Source organism: Brachyistius frenatus, unplaced genomic scaffold (genome assembly GCF_029030835.1).
Source record: "Brachyistius frenatus isolate BFR_SWC_R1_liver_20210118 unplaced genomic scaffold, ASM2903083v1 Contig_120, whole genome shotgun sequence".
NCBI classification, from domain to species: Eukaryota; Metazoa; Chordata; class Actinopteri; family Embiotocidae; genus Brachyistius; species Brachyistius frenatus.
The window spans coordinates 309,060-331,203 of NW_027210719.1; the positions used below are offsets into that span (position 1 = coordinate 309,060).

The 22,144-nt window shown below is 42.6% G+C and overlaps 1 protein-coding gene across 2 annotated transcripts in view; it reads left to right on the forward strand.

The window, feature by feature from the left end:
• Positions 1-434: 434 nt before the first annotated feature.
• Positions 435-22,144, forward strand: part of bcl9 (BCL9 transcription coactivator) — a 28,704-nt gene continuing 6,994 nt past the window's right edge. Inside the window, exons 1-7 of one of the 2 annotated variants that reach the window (XM_069713582.1) lie at positions 435-608; positions 2,949-3,114; positions 17,801-18,280; positions 20,390-20,703; positions 20,893-21,000; positions 21,125-21,311; positions 22,016-22,112. In XM_069713582.1, the coding sequence (XP_069569683.1) occupies positions 17,994-18,280; positions 20,390-20,703; positions 20,893-21,000; positions 21,125-21,311; positions 22,016-22,112 (993 nt within the window). In that variant the 5' untranslated portion in view covers positions 435-608; positions 2,949-3,114; positions 17,801-17,993. Of the gene's footprint in view, positions 609-838; positions 1,113-2,948; positions 3,115-17,800; positions 18,281-20,389; positions 20,704-20,892; positions 21,001-21,124; positions 21,312-22,015; positions 22,113-22,144 lie in introns of those variants that run through there. The other variant, XM_069713581.1, reaches the window with a different exon arrangement.

Sequence of the window (22,144 nt, forward strand, 5' to 3'; positions counted from 1 at the left end):
CACGAGGGGTACATCCGCACTTAAAACTTCCATAAGTTTGATGCTTAACTACGCGTACGTTCTTTCCTATGGGTTAACAGTAGCACTCCGCAAAACACAAATAACACAACGTTTCTAACATTAGTTGTGACGTGATTGTCCTTCTTCTCTGTGCTCGTGTGTGTCTTTTACAGCGTTTACCGTGTCCACACGAGAGAGAGAGAGACAGAGAGACAGAGATGGACATCGGCGTCTCCCGGCTGTCCGACAGTAACATTGTCACTGGCACACAGACCTGACCTAGAATTGCTACTTAGAATTCGGGCTAAACCATCGCGCTTGGAACGGAGGGGGGTGGTGTTGGTGGAGGGAGGGGTGGGGGCGGGAGGAGGGGCGGGGAGAGGCGGGGAGAGGGGGGTGGGGGGAGGGGGGTGGGGGGTGGGTGGGGGAGAGACGACAGGAAATCTTGACTGGGATGTAATGGAGTAGGACCACTGAAAAGCTCGGGCGAAAGGGGGGAGACATATTCCTATTTTTTTACAATGTTACCGTGATAATGTTGTGATTTGATACGTGCGCGGTGTAAATTCGTCGTCCGACCACCAGCGGAAATGAAGCAAACATTCCAGGTGAGTGTTCCCCCCGTTTCACATCGAGCTGGAAAGTGTCGGCACCACGGCTCGCCTCCTGGCAACGGGCACACGCGGGTCCTCCTCCCGGGGACATCTCACTCCGGTATCCGTTCTTCTCTGCCTCTGTCCCCCCCCCTCCCTCCTCCCACCACCACCACCACCACCTCCTCCTCCTCCTCCTCCCACCACCCTCACCCCCTTCCCCTCCCCACTCCCGAAGGCTGGCTCGCAAAAAAAAAAAAAAAAAAAAAAAACCCACGTCGCGTCTGGCCTTGGCAGGACAGTGAGCGCCCTTTCGGCCATAAATGCCGTTTTTTTTTTTTTCCCCCGAGCGCAACAAAAGCGGATTATTCACGATGTTTTCGGCATGGTATAAAACCCGCGGAGAAACACTGGGTTTTACCCCATTACACCGGAGGACCGCCCGTGCTTGGTGAAAATGAGAAAAGGGATACAATGCAGCATGCATGTTCTGCATTCTTCGGGAGCCCCACGCCGTCGGTATTGTATTTCTTTTTATGTAAAATGTGTTTGATGTGATTTACCAAACGCGCAGCGGAGATGATAGGCCTCGGCTCGCTGATTGTGTCGGCCAGCCCGATCATCTGCCGACCGATTTAATTGTTACATTGTGAACGGGAGCTAGCAGAACTTGGGAAAATGAACGCTGGCCCGAGTTGTTTTATTTCGCAAACAAAAGCCCCCTCCTCCCCCACCACCACCACCACCAACCAACCAACCCCCCTTCCCTTAAAAAAAAAAAAACAACAACAAAAAAACAATCTCGTTTGTGTTGCGTGTGTTTTTCGGTTGTGCTTTGCGGCCGACGTCGTTGTTCTCGGCTCTCCGCCGCCGTCCACTGCCTCCCTCTTCGGGGAAGACTTTGTTTGCGCTGGTCGAGGCTCCATGAATGCGAGTGCTGAAGTCCTCCCTTCCCCCCCCCACACACCTCCTCCTCCTCCTCCTCCTCCTCCTCCTCAGCTCTCTGGCGAAACAGGAACAACTTCTTTTAGGAAAAAGAAAAAAAAAAAGTTCCTGGAGTTTCAAGCGCCATGGAATTACTTTGTCCGCCAAGAGCTGTCCAGTGAGGCGCTGAGATTTCATGGGGGGGGTGGAGGGGTGGAGGGGTGGTGGTGGTGGTGGGGAGGGGGGAGGAGGAGGAGGAAGTCTAGTCCCTGTAGCTCTTGTGTGCTTTACGTTTATTTGCAGAGGTTTTAGGTTTGTAGATGTCTGTAGATTTTTAGGACGACTTCCTCGACTAGGCCCGTTGGTGAGTAACTTGTGGCATTGTGCTGTGTTACCTTGGCAGGAACCAGAGAGAGCTAAACATGGCAAAGAATGTGTTCAGCCTTCACCAATGTTGTTTAACTTGACTCGTCAGTGGAAAGAAAAAAAAAAAAAATCCACAGGTACCTAGAGTGTAAAAATGTTGAAGTAAAAGTGAGGTTGCTCCCCTGATGCAAAAAAAAGAAAGAAAGAAAGTCCAGGGTTTTTCACTTTCATGCCTTTATCCAGTAATTTGCTTTAGCCCATTTAACATTTTTGCACAGATTCAAACAAATTCTAATAATTTGGCATCATATTGGTTCGATGGGATGTTTTCACCTTCATCATTTTGAAGATAGATCTCGGGGCATTTTTTTTATTATTTTTATTTTTTTTTTTTTTTAACGCTTTGTTGCATTTTGACTTTTAGCCCCTCCATCTGATGCTGTTATTCGGACTCGAGTTCAGAGTGAGCAGTTCTCCAGTGTCTTGTCCGAGGACACTTTTGGAGCACACATACCAGTTGCTGAGACTGAACTGCGGACCTTTCTGTTACAGGACTCGGGGTCTCTTCCATTGCTAGGCAACACTGCTGTCTGCCATTAAATGTGAATCTGTTGCATAGTATTTCGGCTGTTTCTATGCTCACTACTTCTTGTCTTTCTTACTTTGCAAGGTGAAGGACTTAAAAAATTAAATAAATAAAAAAATAAACTCCTTCATTTTTGCTCAGTGGATATTTGGAGGAATCCCTCCAGTATGCACTGGAGCACTACAGTATGTAAGGAAGGACTTGACAGCGTAGCACAGGCTGTCTTGTAATCTCTTATGTGCACACCGGTCGATAACTGAAGTATAAATGAGTGTCTTGGTTAAAAAGGCCAGCCTCGGCTGTAAAGTAGCTCCTAATGACCTCAGCTTTGCACAGGTTATGTGTGTTATGTATGTCCCTTTTTCTTGCCATTTTCTTCTTTGTGTTTCACACGATGAGCAAAGTTCTTTCTCTCTCTCCCCTTCCCCTCCCCTCCCCTCCCCTCCCTTCCTCCCTCCCCTCCCCTCCCTCTGTTCCAGGTGTGAATGACTTGTGGCTGTAGGTTGTAGTGAGCGGGCCAGGTTCCTGCACAGCCTCCGTGGCTGACTGGGAGGAGTCGAGTGGAGAGCAGACATCAGTGCCCAGGGGACCTGAGGCCTGGTTCTCCATATGAGGCCCTGCTGAAAGGGCAGGGGGGCTTCTGAGGTAACCCAGCTCAACTCTTGTCTCTCTCTCCCTCTCTTTTTTTTTGTTTGTTTCACATTTTATCACACAGAATCTCTCATTCACATCTTCTCCTGTCTTCTCAAAAGTGCATGACCAGGACAGACTCCATGTAAATAGTTTTTTTTTTTTTCCATCCTCATTGCTTTCATGGCTAAGTAGCCACCATAACAACCATAAAGTATGACAGGATCATATGAGCTATGTTTGAAATCACTCTTTTTGTTATTTTTATGCTACAGTGCACTGTACGTAGAGTTTTCAGCATTCTGTTTGTAAACTTCATTCTCTGTTTAGTCCCCTCAATGATTCCTGCAATGTGTTAAATTTTGTGAATGCAAAAAAATGTTCAGTCATGTGGCACAATACCGGTCAGACATGACAGACAATTATGTGTCCCTGAAACTATTAGAAAAATAAAAAAGATTTACTGCTCGCTGTGGAGCGAGCCACACAAGCAGGAGTAGTGAATGAGTGAACAAGAGAGGGATTTTTAGACACAGTCATGGTGTAGCAGTAAAGTCTGTGGTTTCAACCGTGTGCCAGCATAAGAAAAAGAATGAGACACACTTGTTTTTCAGCATTCATGCTTTTACCACACTACACTGGTTTGTGTTTTGTTTTTAAACACCGCAGCAACGTTAAAATACAAACAACAAACATCGCATTCAAAGACTAACTGGTGCCACAAATTGATAGCTTAACAGTGCTGTGATGCAACAGCAACAAGGCAGGCACAGGCTCTTCCCAGCATTGGTCACTATCAGTTTGACATTTATCTATGGAGGTGCGTCCGTTCTGATGAGAGAAGCCTTGAATTGTGGAGCACATCAACCCGCTGTTGATGCTCGCGGAAGCCGCTTGAGGAGAAAGAGCCTCGGAGCCGCACCGCTCCGGCCTATCAGAGCAGTGTTTGGTCTCATCCTCTGATCTGCACATGCTGAGGACACAACACGGTCAGGGCGCTCTTCCTGAGAACGCTTTGCACACTGTTTATTTATCTGCTATCTAATCCGAAGCGCGTTAACCAAAAAAACCACAGCGAGGTGAAGGACGCAGGGAAATGGATATTGATGTAAAGCAGCAAAGGATTTATTTTTTGCCTCTGCGTATTGGCTTCTCATGTGTCCGTACATTTGTTTGCTTCATGGGTTTTCTAATTAAAACTCGCTTGTTGTTGTGTTGTGTTGTGTGTGACATGGAGGGATGTGTTGGAGAGGCGGTTTGTCTCTTTGCCTGTGGAGTGTGGGAGGCAGGGGGAGGGGGGGGTCCCAGTCATGCAGTAGATTAGACCCTGGTGTGTCTGTTTTTCTAATGCTTGAAATGTTTATTTTCACTCTGCAGGATGCTTTTCTGTTCTCCCCCAAACAAAGAAATATTTACATTAATGAAACGTATCAGTTTTCATTTACCTGAGACAGTCATTCACAACTGATCAGGGAATTTTGTCCAGCCGCCCAGTAACTCTTGACACCAGTCAGGCCTCCGAAATACAGTAATTATTTAGGATTCCTCAAGGAGAAGGAAGACTACAATCAGGCATTTAAATGTGTAATTGTGTAGTTTTCGCCTTAATATACCACGGCGGGTTTACATGTAACTTGTTTGGATGTGATGTTGAATTATTGCTGTAGTGCAATGAAACTGTAATCCAAGTGCTTGATATATCAGTGTGACCTTCAAGGGATCCGAAACGCCTCAACATCTCCAAACTCTTGTAAAACATAAAGTTGTGATGTACAATTATGCACAGTCGACTTTGACATTTCCCACAGACCATGAAAATATGATGGTTGTAATGTGCTAAGAAAATATAATTCTCAGAGATGGAGGCAGGACTAATGAGATGCCCTTTTCTATCCTAAATGACATCAGCGCATTGAAAACCGTGAACTTCACAGGGAATGTAATAACTATAAACACCTATAGATTAAAACTTAACAAAAATAGAACAATTTATGATTTACCCCAAGCATCTTTTTGCGGTAGTTTATAAATCAGATATATCTGTGGTAGCCCAATACTGTCCAATAATATCAGCCAACAAATGAGTCACTCGGCTGAAATTTGTTTGTCCCTTGTAATCAAATTTTGTTTTTATTAGGTTCCAAGACAAAATGGCTTGATAGAAGACAGTTTCTCACACTTCACTTTGTAGAAGATGGTTCAAACCCATCAGAATATAACGATCTAATTAAAAGTTGTCAGCAGATGAAGATTAAAATAAACTTTCTGATTACTGGGGCTAGCAATTTATTGATTTCTGTAAATATTGCCCATTTTCCAATCCAGCAATCATAACGAGCAATTGACACGTCTTCTATGTCAGTAGATATAAGTATTGATCCAATCTGCTGCATTAGGTCAGTATTGATGGCTGTCACAGCTTTATTAATTAATCAGGTATTGACCAGATGTGACTGATTCATATCAATGCTGTTTCTGTCATTTTTCAGTGTAACATTGATAACACACAGTTTTAAAAAGCTCCAAAGCACAATATATATTTAACATCAGTAATCGGCCTCAATCAATGTGTTACACAGATTTGATTTGAAATGTTAAAACTAATGGTATTGGACTGACAATATTTATCAGTAAAAGACTTTAGGCAGCAGAAAATTGGCATTTAGTGAAGAAAAACAGGAAGAAGGAAATCTTTCTTTTGTATATCACTTGTCAAAAAGTAAGTTACGACCAATAATTGTAAAATGTAAAACACGATAAAATAGATGGCAAATGGGAGACAATAATACAGTGAAGATACACCAGGATAGATAATGGATGGATAATAATGTGATGGTATTCAAACAATACAAAAAAATATCTGTTGCAGGAGTATCAGTTATTTAAAGCTAAAGCTAGTGTAAAGTGCTTCTAATAGATGTTATGACAGAATTTTCTACCACTCAATTTAAAGCCATTTATGCCACAGACTGTTTTCCGTAAGTACAAGAATAAGTGCAACGGCTGTGTTTTCTTTATCCATTTGATTAGTTTCTGTGCAGGTCATTACAGATCAGTCATCCGTTTGAGCCATTCTGACAATATTTGTGATTACAATAAAGAAAAAGGGCTGCAGATATGGCTGAAGGACGTCATTTCAAAATACATCTCTTGGGGGCCCTGAGGACGAGCTTCCAGGAGTCTTTACAGCCTTGTCTGCCGCTCCAAACAGTTGCAGCTGTGTGTTTTTCTAATAGCTGTATTTCATATCTCTTTAGCGTAGGAGGTCACAGTCTTGTATGTGTGGATGTGTGGTGGGATCGTTGCCCATACAAGATCCTCAGGGATGTGTCTGGCTGAGTCAGAGTGTACCAATCAATCCGCTTTCATGCTTCTCTGCCGTGATGGACAGTTGTGGCACAGACGGGCTGCTTCAAGGGGAGGGAGGGGTCCTCTTAAACAGAGCTGCTGTCAGGAGCAACCTGGGGGCTGATGTAACCGGCATTAGCCCCCACCATCCATGCTGAAAAGCCACGACGGAGGTTAAAGGCCTCTGCAGCTACCAGATTACTGTTGTCACCAGTTATCCGAGTTTAACGTAGCAGCACGACTCAAAGAAAACCAGTAAGGGTTATCACGTCCACCAAAACAAACGCTGGATGTTGATGACACTCGGCAATAATCCACATCTGTCCACCAACTTTTTAAACCCACATCACTTCCTGGAATTTGCTTTATTTAAAAAAAAAAAAGAAAAAAAAAGAAAAGAAATATTGCTATAATACCAATTATTTTGGTCCATGTGGTTTATCCAACTGGAAGAAAATAAGATTCCTGATATTCTCCATTTTGTCAGTTAATCATAAAACTTGGTGCATGTGACAATTCAAAGAGCGGGGTTTTAATTTGAGATCTGTTGAGCGATTTTATGAGCCAGTGATAAGCATCAGTCTCGTGTGTCAAATCATCATTATCAAGTGTTCTTTGACTAAACTGTCAGTGTAAATGAGATGAAGCTTCTGGGTCTCAAATCCTTAATGTTTTTTTTGTTGTTGTTGAGCTCCTGATAAGTGATGGGTGTGATTGTTTCAGAGCTTTATAGAAAAAAATGTAATCTTTCAAATTAGTTCGTGAGAAATGAGCAGAGCTAAATATAATTTGTAGAGCTAAAACGATGAGTCTACTAATCGATTTGTTGATCGCCAGAAAATAATTTAGCACCTCCATTGATATACAAATGACAATATATCGTAAGTAATTTTCAAGCAAAAATACGAAATTCACACAAATTATAGCATTGCTGTCACAGTTTTGTGATCTTGATTGGACAAAAGAATTGAGTTACCGTCACTAGTTTTGACATTCCATTGATCAGAAGATCAATTGATTAATCAAGAAAATTAATAATGAAAACCATTTTTAGTTGAAGCCCTGATTGTCTGCCTGAGTCTCACTTTCTGTCTAGTATAAACTTTTATGATTTATTTTCTTTTAACTCGAGCGCTCTAAGATCTTTGGTGGAATTTTGAATGAAGTAATGATTGGAACTTTGAAAACAAACCTTTGGGCTTTTAATGCGTTCATTCACTATAATTTAAATAGGAAAAGAAGTCAGGACAATATATGGATATTATATCGGTAATGTGCTATGAGACTAGATAGTTTATTAGGTATTGTAATATTGCTGTATTGAATAAGTGTTGTCTTTTCCTAGTTACAGTAAAGTGATGCTATTTACTGAATTTACCAGACCTTTCCAGCATTACTATTATTTGCCTTTATCCACTTCGTTACTATATTTACATGTCAGATGATTATTTATCAAAATTCTCATGGTTTAAATATTGTGTCAAAGTACAAATTGTCATCCCAACAACAGCAAAATTGAAGTATCATCCAAACCCAAATGCCTTGCTTCAAAATGGACACCACCTCTAATATCGTCATTGCACCATTTACACCTCAGTACAGCCAGAATGAGCAAATTGTGTCTCATTATGCGTCATGGTTTTGCATTGTGTAGTTCAGTTTAATTCCCTGACTGAACTATGATAAAGTTAATGGTGGATTTTTTTTATTTATTTAAGTAAAACTATTACAATGGTGAGTGGCATTTCTAACTACTTTGTAAACACTTGCTGAATATAGGGAGCTGACGGGAATATTGTTTTGCACTCAACTGCCAGTAATTGTGGTCAATCCATATGTTGTGGATGTGGCACAGATTACATGTAATTTTTCATTTCGTCCTATCAATCCATAACTACACGAAGGAATCAAAAAGGCCTTTAAATATAATTCTTCAGGTCCTGAACTGACGTTTATATGGGTTCTTCATTGATTCTCTTATTCCTTGTTTTCAAATCCAAAGTAGTGCGTTTGTGTTTGTTTTTGTTAAGTATGGAATAATTTAAACTGTCCACTCCTGGTCAGGTGTTGATCTTCATCAATTTTACCAACCTTGAATTGGTAAATAAATCGTATGTTTTCCTCTTCTCTTTGAAAGTTTTAGGAGCAACAGCTTGAGCTAAACAATCATACTATGCTGAGACAATAAAGAGTTTGTTCATAGATTATAATCTCCTTTTACTGTAAGAGATACAATGATGTGGTTAGGGGAGGATGTTCAGTGTGTCTTTCATATTAGGATTATTGGGATTGTGTTTTTAGCCAGTTCTTTTGGGATAGAAGAGCATTTTACTCGAAGCTTTCACCATATTAACATGTGGTTAGTCACAGGGTAGACATGCCGTGTGCGCTCATAGTTTTGGGGGAACCTTAAGGAGGCTCAGACAGAAACGAACAAGCAAACTCTCTGACTCACGGGAACAGTACATGCCATAAACTTAGTTTCTCCGTTTTGGGTGCATCGCAGACATTACGAGGATGGCTAAGTACTGCCGCATGTGGGTATTTCTCCGTGCACTCGTATGACTATGTGCGTGTATATTGCTTTGTGCCTATATATTTAATTGGGCAGGTCTTAGCCAGTGTCTTTAAAATTCCATGGGAATGACACAGCAGCGTAAACTGGGGTAACTCAGGGACACAATCTGGCTCATGTTCTTTCTCTCTCTCGCTTAAGAGAGTGCTAATTTTGTAGTACGATAAGGGAGAGGAGACAGAACATCTATTGTGTACGGTTTGTTTGTGTGAGCTTCTTTGAGGCAAATATAGCGTTGCTTGCTTGTTATGCCAGGTCAGTAAAGACAGCTGAGCGGCGTCACTTGGTTTGTCGGGTTGGAAAGCCGGTTGTTTCTGTTTTGTTTTGTAATGTACAGAAAAAAAATGTTTGGGGAAAAAATATATTGGGCAGCACACAACGCAAAATGTTGAACTCACTGATGCTTGACATCTCTGCTGTTTGTTTGGACGTTCTGTATCAAGATATGATAATTGCTAGTAGCTTGCAAGCAGGGCCTTTTGACCAGCAAGCGAGGAAGGTAAATTTCTTACCTCGGTTTAAATTGCATTTGAAAGGCCGTCGGGATTTCCCACAATGCTTTTAGTCACAGGGAGACGTCCTCCCAGCATGAGCAAGGGAGGAATGTGGCCTGAGTGTGGGAGCGACCGTCCGGATGGAGGGAGGGAGTCACGGACCAGAGAGCATGGTCAGGGGAAGGGAGGAAAGAAGGGGTCTGCACAGAGGTCAGCAGAGCTTCTCTTAAGCGAGTGGAGTTTCTGTTTGACTCCTCCTGTGAGATACAAATAGGATAAGCATGGATGTATGTGCGTTTTCAGTAGGAGTTTATTTACTATATACTGCTAAAATCTCTGCAACCACCACTGATTTCACCGGGCATTATTAACACAACACAACACAGCACAGCGCTCCTGCCTTAATTAGCAGTTCTACCGGAGGTCTTCATGGGTGCAGAATTTTAATCCTGTGGAAAACCTGCCATAACCTGAAAAAAATAGCATCAAACCAAAAGGCATCTGAAAAGATTCGTACCCAGTCTGAAATAGACCTTAGGATAATTGGGCTGGATCCAAAATGCAGTTGACCTGAACGGACCCACCAACAGTTAATTGGCAGCACAATGCACCACCAATTAACGAGCATTCGTAGTCTTAAACAAGGGCAATATTTTCAAATGTTTTCTGTTGCCTTAAAAATGCATCAAGTGTTACACAACACATTTTGCTGTCTGAGCTAAAAGCAAATGTGCGAGGACACATTTTTGTATCGGGCATATTGATCCATTGACCCAAACCAGATCAGGCTGAATATAATTTGGACGTGGCCCAACGTAGTTCCAGGCGCGGGTCTCTCGTATTAGTATCTGATTGGACCTATGAAGACCTCGGCTTTTTACTGCTCAATTACAGGCAGACAAACAAACTGCTTCAGCCAGACGGTGAAGCAGACTCCCCGACCTTCCTAATAGCTACTGTGGCCACATCTTGCTTTGTTAACGTTAGCTAGTCAACCTACTGAACTGCGACCAGTTCGTGGTTGCAAAGTTGTAATACTACTCGAAAGAAAGCATTTTTTTATTTTTTTTTTTATGTGATTGTTCGAGAACAAATCTTACTGCCCCAAGACTGCGCCCATCGTGTAAGCGTTTATCTAACACTAGTCATGGTTTTTCATTTGGCTTTGATTTCTTGCACTTCCCCATCTAGTGAAGAAGAGCAAGACCAAGACCCAATTTGTTACGTGCTTCTGGTGTTGGTCTGCACTACAGTGGGCGGTGTGAGGGACTGATGAGAGCTCGGTGTCGCATTTTTGGTTAAACGACTATTAAGAATTTTTAGAATGATTTTAACGCTTTACACCCAGTAGCTAATTTCCTATGTAATTCCACATGAATGTGTAAACTTGGGTGAGACGTGGACACGATGCGGCATTTACTAATGTGCTTAAAGAAAATTGTGTTAAACTTCTAAAAAGCAAATTTCTTCTTGTATAAATGTTGTTTTATGTACTTTATCTTAATGCTTTATTTAGATTCTAAAGACTGTAACATCTAAAAATGCAAGTTAAACATGGTGCTGAATAATTGTTCTGTGTTTGACAAGTGTGAAATATCACATGTTCTTTACCATGATATTTTTGAATCTTACTGCCGACATTGTAGATTGGCACACCCCTAATTCACACCCACGCTTGTTGTGTCAGAGAAATAATGGCACGTGGTTGCCAGTTACCGAGTCTCTTTGTCTTGTGTTCAGTAAGAAAGGTGTGTGTGTGTGTGTGTGTGTGTGTGTGTGTGTGTGTGTGTGTGTGTGTGTGTGTGTGTGTGTGTGTGTGTGTGTGTGTGTGTGTGTGTGTGTGTGTGTGTGTGTGTTTGCACGCACAAGACACACCCACTTAGACAGAGCAGCAGAGACAGAGGGCAGATGGACAGAGATGGAAGTGCAGGGTGAAGTGTGCGAGACGGAGATCAGAGCAGGCCAGAGTGCTGAGTGCCAGTCCTGCTGCTGGAGCTGGCCGCCACACATGGCACCGTGCCCAGGCTACGCCAGCAGATGTGTCACTAGTGAGTCAGCTGTGTATGTGTGTGTGTGTGTGTGTGTGTGAGACACAGACACCCACCCGCAGACTCGGTGAAGAGAGTGACTTGTGTAATACCTCCCCCTCCCCTCCCTTTCTACTAGTAAATCTGTATCACACCCACTTACCCATCCTCCTGTTTTCACTGCCACTTCCATCATTGTGATGGACACAGTGAGGCTTCTGTCACCACGATATGATATGACAGAATGTGACATTACACACATGTTGCCTCCCTGGGGACGGAGGGGCATCGTCTGCCGACTAGAGGAGAAGATGAAGTGAGGACCGGGGGAGCGGGGAAGGTTGTCGTGGAAATGCCGGACAGACAGACAGACAGACAGACTCGTCTGATTCTGTGGTGAACAGAGTGAGCGGGAGAGAAGCTTAAACTCAACATGAACCTGGGTGGAGAAGGGTGGAGAAATGTAGAAGCTTGTCCTCTGAGAGCAGTTCATTCTTTGGAGAATGCAGAAAAGTTTTCAAGATCATTGTAAATATTTGTGTGCCTTGGTTTCAATAGAAACAGGGACCCATTCATACTTGTGTGAGCACTGTTGATGTGCAGGCGCCCTTGTTCCTGTCACGCTGGATGTATTATGTCAAATGTTACATCTGTGGCGTCACAGCTCTATCTTTAGAGACACTCGGCATTCCTCGCATTCAGTGTGTGCCAAGTGTGAATCATGAGTGCAGTGCAGGGTGTGGCGCGTTGGCTTAGTGTTGCCAGGAAGTCACCTCATCAGGTGACACCAGGTGTTCCCTCAGCTGCGGTTAATGTGAATGCCCAAAAGATTTCTCTGCTTTTCACATTTGTCTTTTCGTAAGAGTTGGTGTTGTCTGTTCTGTCTTCAGGTCCTTTCTGCTTCAGTAAGTCAGGTGTGTGTGGAGGAAGTACTTGATTGATAACTTTGTGGTACATTTGTACAAACGGTACTAGTTTAGGTTTAAAGTTTATTTATTTAATGCTGGCCTTTGTGACTTCACAATGAAGAAGTACTACAAATGTCAAGTTTAAATACTAACAATAAAACGTACCAGTCTTAATTTCAATAGTCTCTGGCTTTGTTGTTTCAGCCTTTAGTGTTGTGCTTGTTCAGGAACGACCCGTCGCTGTTTGCTAACGTCTGCTCAATATTGCAGTGTAATGGATGTAACTGTGTCACTGTGGTGAGTTTGTGAGTTTGCTCTCTTAAAAGATAATCATACCGGTTATTTAATCGCAATATTGTGAAACAAAACACGTTGTTGTACCGACTTGTGCTCAGGCCCTAAGGAAAATAAATCATGATTCGGATCACAATTAAAAATAAATAAATACACAGCAGTAGTGCCTCACAGGGAGACTTGATGGTTGTTTTCTGATTTTGGTCTTGCTACACTTGCTCCCAAGACACCGGTGACAAAATGAAAGCATTGACTCTAAAACTTTTTTTTTTTTTTTTTTTTTTAAAGTACTGAATTTCAATGTGTCACAGTCCAGTAATTACCACCTGTGGCTTCTTTTCAACAGAAGTGACTCTGCTCGCTTTGAGATTTGTCTTTATTCTATTGTTTTGAAGGCAGTCTTTTGACTCCGCCTTTGAACCATTTTCAGAAATGAATTCAAGGCATATTTTAAGATGAGATGCACACGTATTGGTCAATCCATTCAGATTTAAAAATGCATATTCTTTTCATTGGGTTTTGTTGCAAAGCTTTGACCTGACTTGATTTGAATGACGTGTATATTTACCATTAGCTGTGCTCTTGTGTGAACAGACGCAGAGGTTTTTCTGGTACACAGAATTTGCTGCTGCTTCTTCAGACTGCACAGTTCATTGCTGATGGCTCTTGTTTTTTGTATATTCTTGCAGAAAACCACGAGGAGAGGTGGAAATAATGCTTCTGATATTTGCCCCAAACAAATAATACGCTAAAGCAATTCTTGAGATGGAGGCCGAGCAGACGGAGAGCGGGTAGGGGAGCTAGAGAGCGAGAAAGAGAGAGCAATACTCCATTGTGACTGAACTGCAAAATGGGATTTGCATAAATAAGGCTGAAACATCAGCAGGCCCTTTTACAGCCAACAGCAGGGCTGAGATGAGGGAAGAGATGGTTTGTGTGTGTTTTGTTTTTTTCCCCTCTTTTAAAAAAAATAATATCTTTGTTGCATTGTTGTGTTAGAAATTTAAGCCAGGGGACGAGGTTGGCAGCAAGGTCAAGGTTCCTTTCTTCTTGTTTATCCCACACCTTACCAGTGGATACTATACTGGTACGAAGCCTCCCACTCCACTTCAGAGGAATTTGGGTGACGTAGCTGGGAAGGGTCTACTCTCTAAGCAGGCAGCGTACGATGATTGTTACATAAGCAAGAAATAAAACGCTCCCTTTTAGTGCCACCCGCATTGGAAAAACCCAAATCTAATTGAATTGAACTATTTTCTGCCCTCTTTTTATGTGGAACCTCATATTTATATCAGAGGCAAAAAGCTCATTTTTAGAGCCTCATTATTCTGTTTCCCCATTAACTTGTGTGCACTGCAGCTCCTCGTGTGCGGCGTGATAGGCAGTTCAGCGTCTTTTCTGGAGATAGAGGAATATAAATCTCTGTTATTAACTCTCTGATGCTTTGTTGTGTGTATCTGCAGCACGCACGCCTGATGTGTGTGTGTGTGTGTGTGTGTGTGAGTCAGTGCATTCCTTATGACAGTCACGTCAGCAAGCTCTCCAATTAGTGTCTCGTTAGCGTGCGATTTGAGGGAACAGGTGATCGACAGTTGCAGCTGTTTGTGTCTGTGTGCGTGCACATACTCGCGTGACACGCATTTGTGTATGATTACGGTTTATGTTTGGATGAAACGCCTTGAGGGCATACATGCTAGTTAGAGCTGAATGGAGGAGGAGGCTGGTGGTTTTTTTTTTTTGATATCGTATAAATGATATCTTCTCAAGTGAACTAAATACATTTTTCAAGGGATTGTTTCGGTACCTCTGAACGATCGTCTTCTGGTTACTCGTTGGGGCTCTCCTCTCTGTCCTCACTCAGAGTGGAGAAACCATCCCACCACACCAGTCTGATGACAATAGACGAGGCTTCATCTGACAATTTTTTTAAACTTTTCACAAACCACAGTCGTGCTTGGTTTATGCAAGAGTTGGCCGGGTGTGCAAACCAACGGAGGCAAACACTGTTTGTACTTGTGTGTCTGATTTTTACATTTTTCACTCTGCTGCGTTCATCAGTTTTGTATGTCCATATGAGTGACCAAAGGAAACATGTTGTGAAAGTGTTTTTCTCCCCACTGGTGTCTCGCCCATCTCTATCACACCTGGCTTTTCATTGTACCTTTGAGTGTGGCCGTTCTTAACAGCCATCGACATGTCAGACAATGTCAGAAGAAACAATGAGCCAGTTAATTTGATACTTAGCCTAACATAACATTAAGCAACGGCATTCATTAATGTCTCATTTACAAACAACAGCACTTTAAGTATTTGTGCTGTAGCTCTAAATTTGCGATTAGTTTGCGACATCTGATGACATCTGTGCGTTGTAGGGCTGCTCCCCGAAAGTCTCGTCAAATGATGTCACGCTGTTCATTTCTGCTTTACAATTCTGCGTGCTGTTATTGCCAGTGATCGTCTGGCTGGTCTTTTCCATTGAGACTTGGACAGAGCCAGAGCTTCACTTTGATGAGCACATAACAGTCAACAGCAAAACTAATCTGCGTCTCTGTTTTTAACCTTTTTCCTTCACACATTGTCATCCTTCCCATATTCTAAACTCCGCTCTCATAAAAACCCAAACTGGAGCAACAACGTACGAGGTGTCGCCAGCAGAACCTGTTGTACTCTGAATGCCTTTTCTGCTGATGGTGTGTAATTATTTAGACACACAATTTTACTTTCATACCAGGCCCCTTGTCTGAGTGTGAAGTTCCAGTTCATTTCATCACGGCAGCAGAATTACTTGTATAATTGTGTATTGTGGTCCTTCTTTTCGCAGTTATGTATCAAAAGCCTGTTGTTTCACAAAAAGAAAAACTCAATGGAGTTCTTTCAAGCACTTGTGCTGTAAATAAATACCCAACAATGAGCCTGCCACTTGTCTGAAGAGCCTCCACTTCTCTTTCACACAGTATGCTCTTATACTTAAAGGTTAGTCTAATCAGTTTAATTTGGATACACAAGCCTCCTCTGTTCGTGTGGAGAAACCAGCCTCGGCTTGTGTGCAGTAGCGATCCGAAGCCCTGACAGTTGTGAAAACACTTCTCCTCCTGTAGACCAGTGAGAGACGAGTGTTGCTGCTGTAGCAGGAGTCGGTGTGTTCGTCTGGTTCCCAGTGACACCCTCCCCAGCCCCCTCAGACTCTCCACCTCCCTCTCCCCAGGGCAACTCTGGAGCCAGTTGCAATGTTGAGTGTTTTGGAAAAGCTCCTAAATATTTTCAGGATGACAATGTAATCTGACTGACTATGCTGCTCCCTTGAGCAGGATTCTCATGCAACTCTAGTGCTCACACACACACACACACACACACACACACACACACACACACACACACACACACACACACACACACACACACACACACACACACACACACACACACACACACACACACACACACACACACACACACAGAGCGGTGGGTTTGGACCACACACACACACACACACACACACTTCACGTCATACCCCTCTTAAGATCTTTACAGTATCAATGACTAACATAAGTGATGATGTTTTTTTTAGGCCAATGGTAATATTGATATTTAAGGTGTTAAAATATCTATTTATAGTATATCATGATGTTGGCCAATTGCTTTTTTTTATTTTTTTTTTTTACATAAACGCATTACATAGAGAAATAGTTTTTAAAGGACCCCTTTAATTTCAGTGTTCACTGATGGATAAAAACTGTGGCCAATGTATTCATTGGTAAAACGTCTCTAAGCTACTGGTGTGTTCACGAGCAACTTGGAGGTGAGAAAATACACCTGAACGCCTGTTGAGCTTTCAATATCCCACTAGGAAAGTGGATGTTTTTTGAGAGCTCGGAGAAGTAGTTTTGAAGTCACTTGTGATAAAAGGAAGAAACGTACATGCTCAGACAATATGGTGAAATATCCAGACTCGGTTAGTCAAGCCTACCGAGTTTGCTCGCTACGGTAAATTTGAAAAACAGCAGTATATCAAAATGTGTAGAAATGTTGAGTACATATAATATTGAGCTCCATTTTGCCCGTGTTGGTTTATATGGATGATGATTAGGTTGTTTGCAGGGTTTTCCTAAAGTTTGTGGAAGACTTTGGCGCCAGAAAAATGTCTATTTTTCAACTAAAAATATTCTACTTCATATCATTGTTCACCAGTAAAGCTCAAAGAGAAAATTTGCTAAAGAAGTCCACAACTCCAATGTTAAATGTGGGAAAAGTAATTTAGTTTGTTTCGATTCTTTTCGCAATGATTTTACATTTCGGCGTAGGTGGTGCCCATAACTGCTTCGGTGTCTAAGCCCTATAATGGTAGGAAAAACCCTGTGTTGAGGCTGCCAAGTTGCCGGTCTGTGAACACTCCACACTCGAAAGTGGGACGTTCCCAAATGGGAACTTACCCAATTCCCAGCTGCCTCAACTTGCGCTAATATTGACCAAGTTATCGTCTCTCGCAAAGACTCAATTCAGGGTTTAAAAACATCTGTTGTAGGCTGGCAGTTTAGCATTTTTGGTGTTTTACAAACCCAAATATTAAAAAGAATATATGGTTCGTTAAACTCTCTTCAGTTTCTCCTGTTAGCTCTGGACCTTGGTCACTTTTTATAATAAGGACATATGAACAATGTAAAGATTATCCTGCAGGAGAGTAATATATGGTTTTTTTTCCACAGCAGACATTTTGGCTTTTCATAGCCAGAAAAAAACAAAGATGGTCGGAATAAGAGTAATGATGACTCAGGTCTGTTCAGGTGGCAGAGTAATCGATTTTATTGGCTTTCCTTCTGAGTAATGTCTAAATGTGTTCAATTAATAAAGGCCTGTTGGAATCGATTGTCGCTTATATTAATTCTTGTTGACCAAAGCCTCTGTCATACAGAAAACAATCAACTTTTTCCCCTCTCAGTCATTCACTGTAAGATTGACACTAAAAATACTTTTGATGCAGGGTCACTTTTGTTCAGACTGCTGCCCCCTTTTCCAGTTTTGCTAACTGTCCTGTTTCTCCCTCTGTTTTCTCAACAGTGTGCCCAAGGGCCGTTGAAAGCCCCCTTGGGGAATTTCATATACACACACTGAACAAGAAAAGCCTTTTGGACTATTGTTACTGTTTTTACACACTTTCTCCCTCACACACACACACACACACACACACACACACACACACACACATCCACGTGCGCACACACACAACCACACAGACAAGGACATAGAGAGAATGTTGGAGGTCCAAGAGGAGAGGCCAGCGGCGGCAGGTACAGCAGCGACACATTTCAGCAAGAAGGAGCGAGGGAAGAAAGAGAGAGAGGAGGCCAAGGACGGTCGGGGGAACCTGTCCAACATCGGGAATCCTGTTCCCGGCTCCCGGAACGTGCGTGCAAAGGCGCCGCTCACACACACAGGCAGTCCTCACCAGCTCATCACTCCACCCTGTTCTGTAGTCCTGGGAGCCCCATCAATGCACTCCAATAGGCTAAAGAACTCCCCGTCCACCAACACACAGAGGTGAGTGGACTCCTGTGGGTCAGGTGCTGCTCATAAGTGCTGGTTTGTGTTTCAAATGTGTGTGACGGATAGCCAGATGATTTGAACAGCCTAGTCAGCCAAACACTGGTCTGAATATTGATTAAAACTGTCTTCAATCCAGACTGCTTATGAACAGCTGCACGGGAAGCAGAAGAATTCAAATTTGAACAGAGCCGTGTTTAACAGATTCTTTTAACTGTGAACACTGTTGGTTTTCCTGTTTGTGTTTGGCTCCTCTGGGAAAGCTCAAACTTGTGTCCCAGACAAATCTGTTTCAAGTCATTTTTGAAAATCATCGCAATGTTAAAAAAGACAAACATTAGCTGTTAGTGGCTGTTAACAGTTGGGAACCGTCTGCCCTCTATTCAAAAGAGAATGAAGTAAAATAACATGTTCTTGCTCTAAAATCAGAAATGAGGGCATGAGCTATTTTTTTTTTACCAAATTAAAAGATTTTATGCTGTCCAGTAGAGTTCAGATGCCATTTTAAGTAGTCTTGTTGCTCATATGATTGGTTGCAGAATGACGTGTTTGGTATGTTCTGAAACTCTCATGTCTTTCCAGTTGCAAGGTGCATAAAGTGCTGAATTTAGATTTTTTTTAAAAAGCCTATCGGAAACAAAACTTGTAGAAAACTTCAACCATGGCACGTGGACAGCATTTTGTTTCTCATATTTTAATAATCCTTATGGTGATATGTGCTCCATCCTAACTATTAAAGTAGAATATGCAACGGTTCCTAAGACTGGTGACTTGGTCATTACCAAAAGACAGTTTGCAATATTATTGAACATGCATGTAATGTGGGAGGAAGTATAATGAGGACTTGGTGGAAAAAACATGTAAATTTCAGGAGAATGAGCATATTCCTTACAGGAATGGCCAAAGCTGAGAACTTATTATTATTATTATTATTGCAGTCATTGCAAGTTGTTGCCAAATATGTCCACATGGTGCGTGATGAGTAGTGAAATTGAGCCTCAGCAAAGTTGAAAGAAACTTGATAACTTTGCCTTATCTTCGCAGTGTGGAAATGATGTGTAAGTCAGGTGTAATGCAGATCATCTCCGCTTTAATTGCTTACCTGAAAGGACTTGATGTGTGATCCAGAGCTGTTCGAGGGTCAGGGAGTACACTGTGCTTGGAAGGTGTCCCTGCTGACTCATGTATCTGGAGCCTCTGGAAAAGGCTGTCTGGACTGCCAAAACTCTGGCTTTGCTTTCTTTCTCTACTAGCTGTGTGTCTGTGTGTACGTACATGAAGTGTGCTGCGCTGTGGCTGTACTTTTTAGACATGTTGGCATTTGCTTCATGCTACTTGTACAAGTGTGCGTCTCTTTGTGTGTGTATGAGGAAGAGAGACAGAGAAAGAGATTAGGGTGTGGTAAGGGAGTTCTCTGCCAGTTGGATGTGTCCTGCCTGCCTGAACTGAACTGCTCTCATGACTAGCGAGCAGCAGTCATTTGTAGACGGCCTGTTTCTCTGCAGTCTGTTCCAGGTCTAAGTTTGTGCACTGAATTCCCAATACCAGTAATCTAATCTTATATTTAAAGACATCTATGCCAACTGTTGGATGTCATAATGACATTGTGTTTAGCGGTTGCAGATGGAAAAAAGGAGGGCAAAAAAAAACACATTTTCCTCTCGGTCCGCTTTCTACCACCACTTCTGGGTACCACAGAAGGGAACAACTTGTTATAATTGGGTGCTGGGGGATAGCAGACCTCATAGATAGCCAGCTGTCTCAGTCTGTACCACTCATCTTGCCTGGTTTATGCCCAATTCCAGAGTATGATTACTGGATAAACTAACCTAAAGCTTTGGGCATTTTGCTTGATATGCCCCATTTCCCTCTTGTTGTATGTGTTTAATGACTGGAGACAAGTTCACAAATACATGAAGCAAGACAAAACAACATTTTGAAGTCCATAGAATTTCATGTTCCGTCTGAGGCAGGTTTGAGTGGACAGTTGTGTTAAAATGTATAATATACCCATTGTTTTGCACTGTTTTCATGAATGAAAACGTGTCTGACTCTATTGTATAAATGTATTAATTTTGCCTGTGATTTTTTTTTTTTTTTCTTTAGCCCTAAACCTAAGACGGAGGCCATGGTACGATCACCTCCTGTCATGTCCCCCTCCACTGCCGCCCAGATGGACTCTAAAATGCCCAATCAGGGTAAGCCAGGAAGCACGGGCAGCCAATCACAGCCCTCACCATGCGACCCCAAGACGCTGGGTGCCAAAGGGGCTCAAAATGTTGCAGGGGGAATGGGGCTGAAGAACGGCCAGGGCCTGACCTCTGGACAAAGCTCCAAGGTGAAAGTCAAAAGGGAGAGAAGCACCTCAGTGGAGTCATTTGAACAGCCAGAGAGTGGCACACCCACCAGTGAGGAGAAAGGTAAGGACCGCCATAACGTTTGCTGTGTTATCCGAACATTTATCTTCTGTATTTATTTTCCCTTCGGTATGCAACACAATCCACTAAGAGAAAGCAACAAATGGACACCTGGAAAAAAAGGCTTTGCAGTCCCTCATTGTCACTCACACTGATAAGCCAAAGCTCACTGATGTGTGTGTGTCGGTACAGATAGTAGCAGGGTGAAGAGGATGTGTGTGGCAGAGAGGAGGCAGCCGTACAGTGGAGCTGACTGGTGCTCTGGAGGAGAAAGTGACGAAGATGACAAAGGATTCTTCAGTAAGTGTGTGCTAGCACCTCCGCCGATCAACTTGATTTCATGACAGTTCCTCAGTAGAACTACATTTCCCATGAGCCTGCACTGCTCCTAAAGCCCATTGTCGTCCTTGTTGTTTCCCCGTAGACTGTAACTCCAGCGATGTGAAGCCCCAGGACTCTGTCACACATTCTACCTCCAATGCTGGACTCAGCCGCTCCTCCACGCCCTCCCACAATACGCTGGGAGGCCAAGGCTCCACAACAGAACCTGCTAGTGGCCAGAAACCAGGCTCCAAACTTGTTTATGTCTTCACCACAGAGATGGCAAACAAGTAAGGAAGCTGGGCGTTTATAGCAGTTTTCACTGTTGTTTAGTTATGATGAATTATTATGTACTCATAGTTTTAAGTTTGTCTCCACAATTTAATTATTAATGTGCTCGGAGAGTCTAATTAAATCATCATCTCAGCACTTTTTTTACATAAGAAAAACATACACCCACAACGAAACCCTTTGTTGAATTGCAGTTCAAAATTAAATGGAATTGCCAACAGTGTCAGTTGCCTTAAGTGTGTCTTTGTGCCCCTGTCATCAGTGGTTATTGATGTCTTTGATGTTTGTTGCAGCTGTTTATGTGTATGGTTCTAAGAAACTTGCTTCCTTCCCTCTTCCTTTCACAAACTTTCTCGGTCATGTTGTGTATATCTGCACAAGCATGCGTGTTTCTCATTGTAAGCTTGGCTTAGATTGACACTGTTGGGAATTGGAGATCAAAAATGTGCATGCTTTGTGTGTGTGTGTGTGTGTGTGTGTGTGTGTGTGTGTGTGTGTGTGTGTGTGTGTGTGTGTGTGTGTGTGTGTGTGTGTGTGTGTGTGTGTGTGTGTGTGTGGCTTGCTTAGTCCGTTGACTTTGGCATTACCTTCATGGTCTTATCTAGTACTCATTCATCTGGCTCACCATCTCTCAAATACACACACACACATATACTATTGTGTCTGATGAGTGATATCTGACTGTCTGCCTTCTTGTCCTCAGGGCAGCTGATGCAGTTCTTACTGGCCATACAGAAAACATCATTGCCTTCCACATGAAAAACATCTCCAACAGCAAGGACAAAGCTCACCTCCTCTTGGTAAAGACACACACACTCATTTTATGGCACAT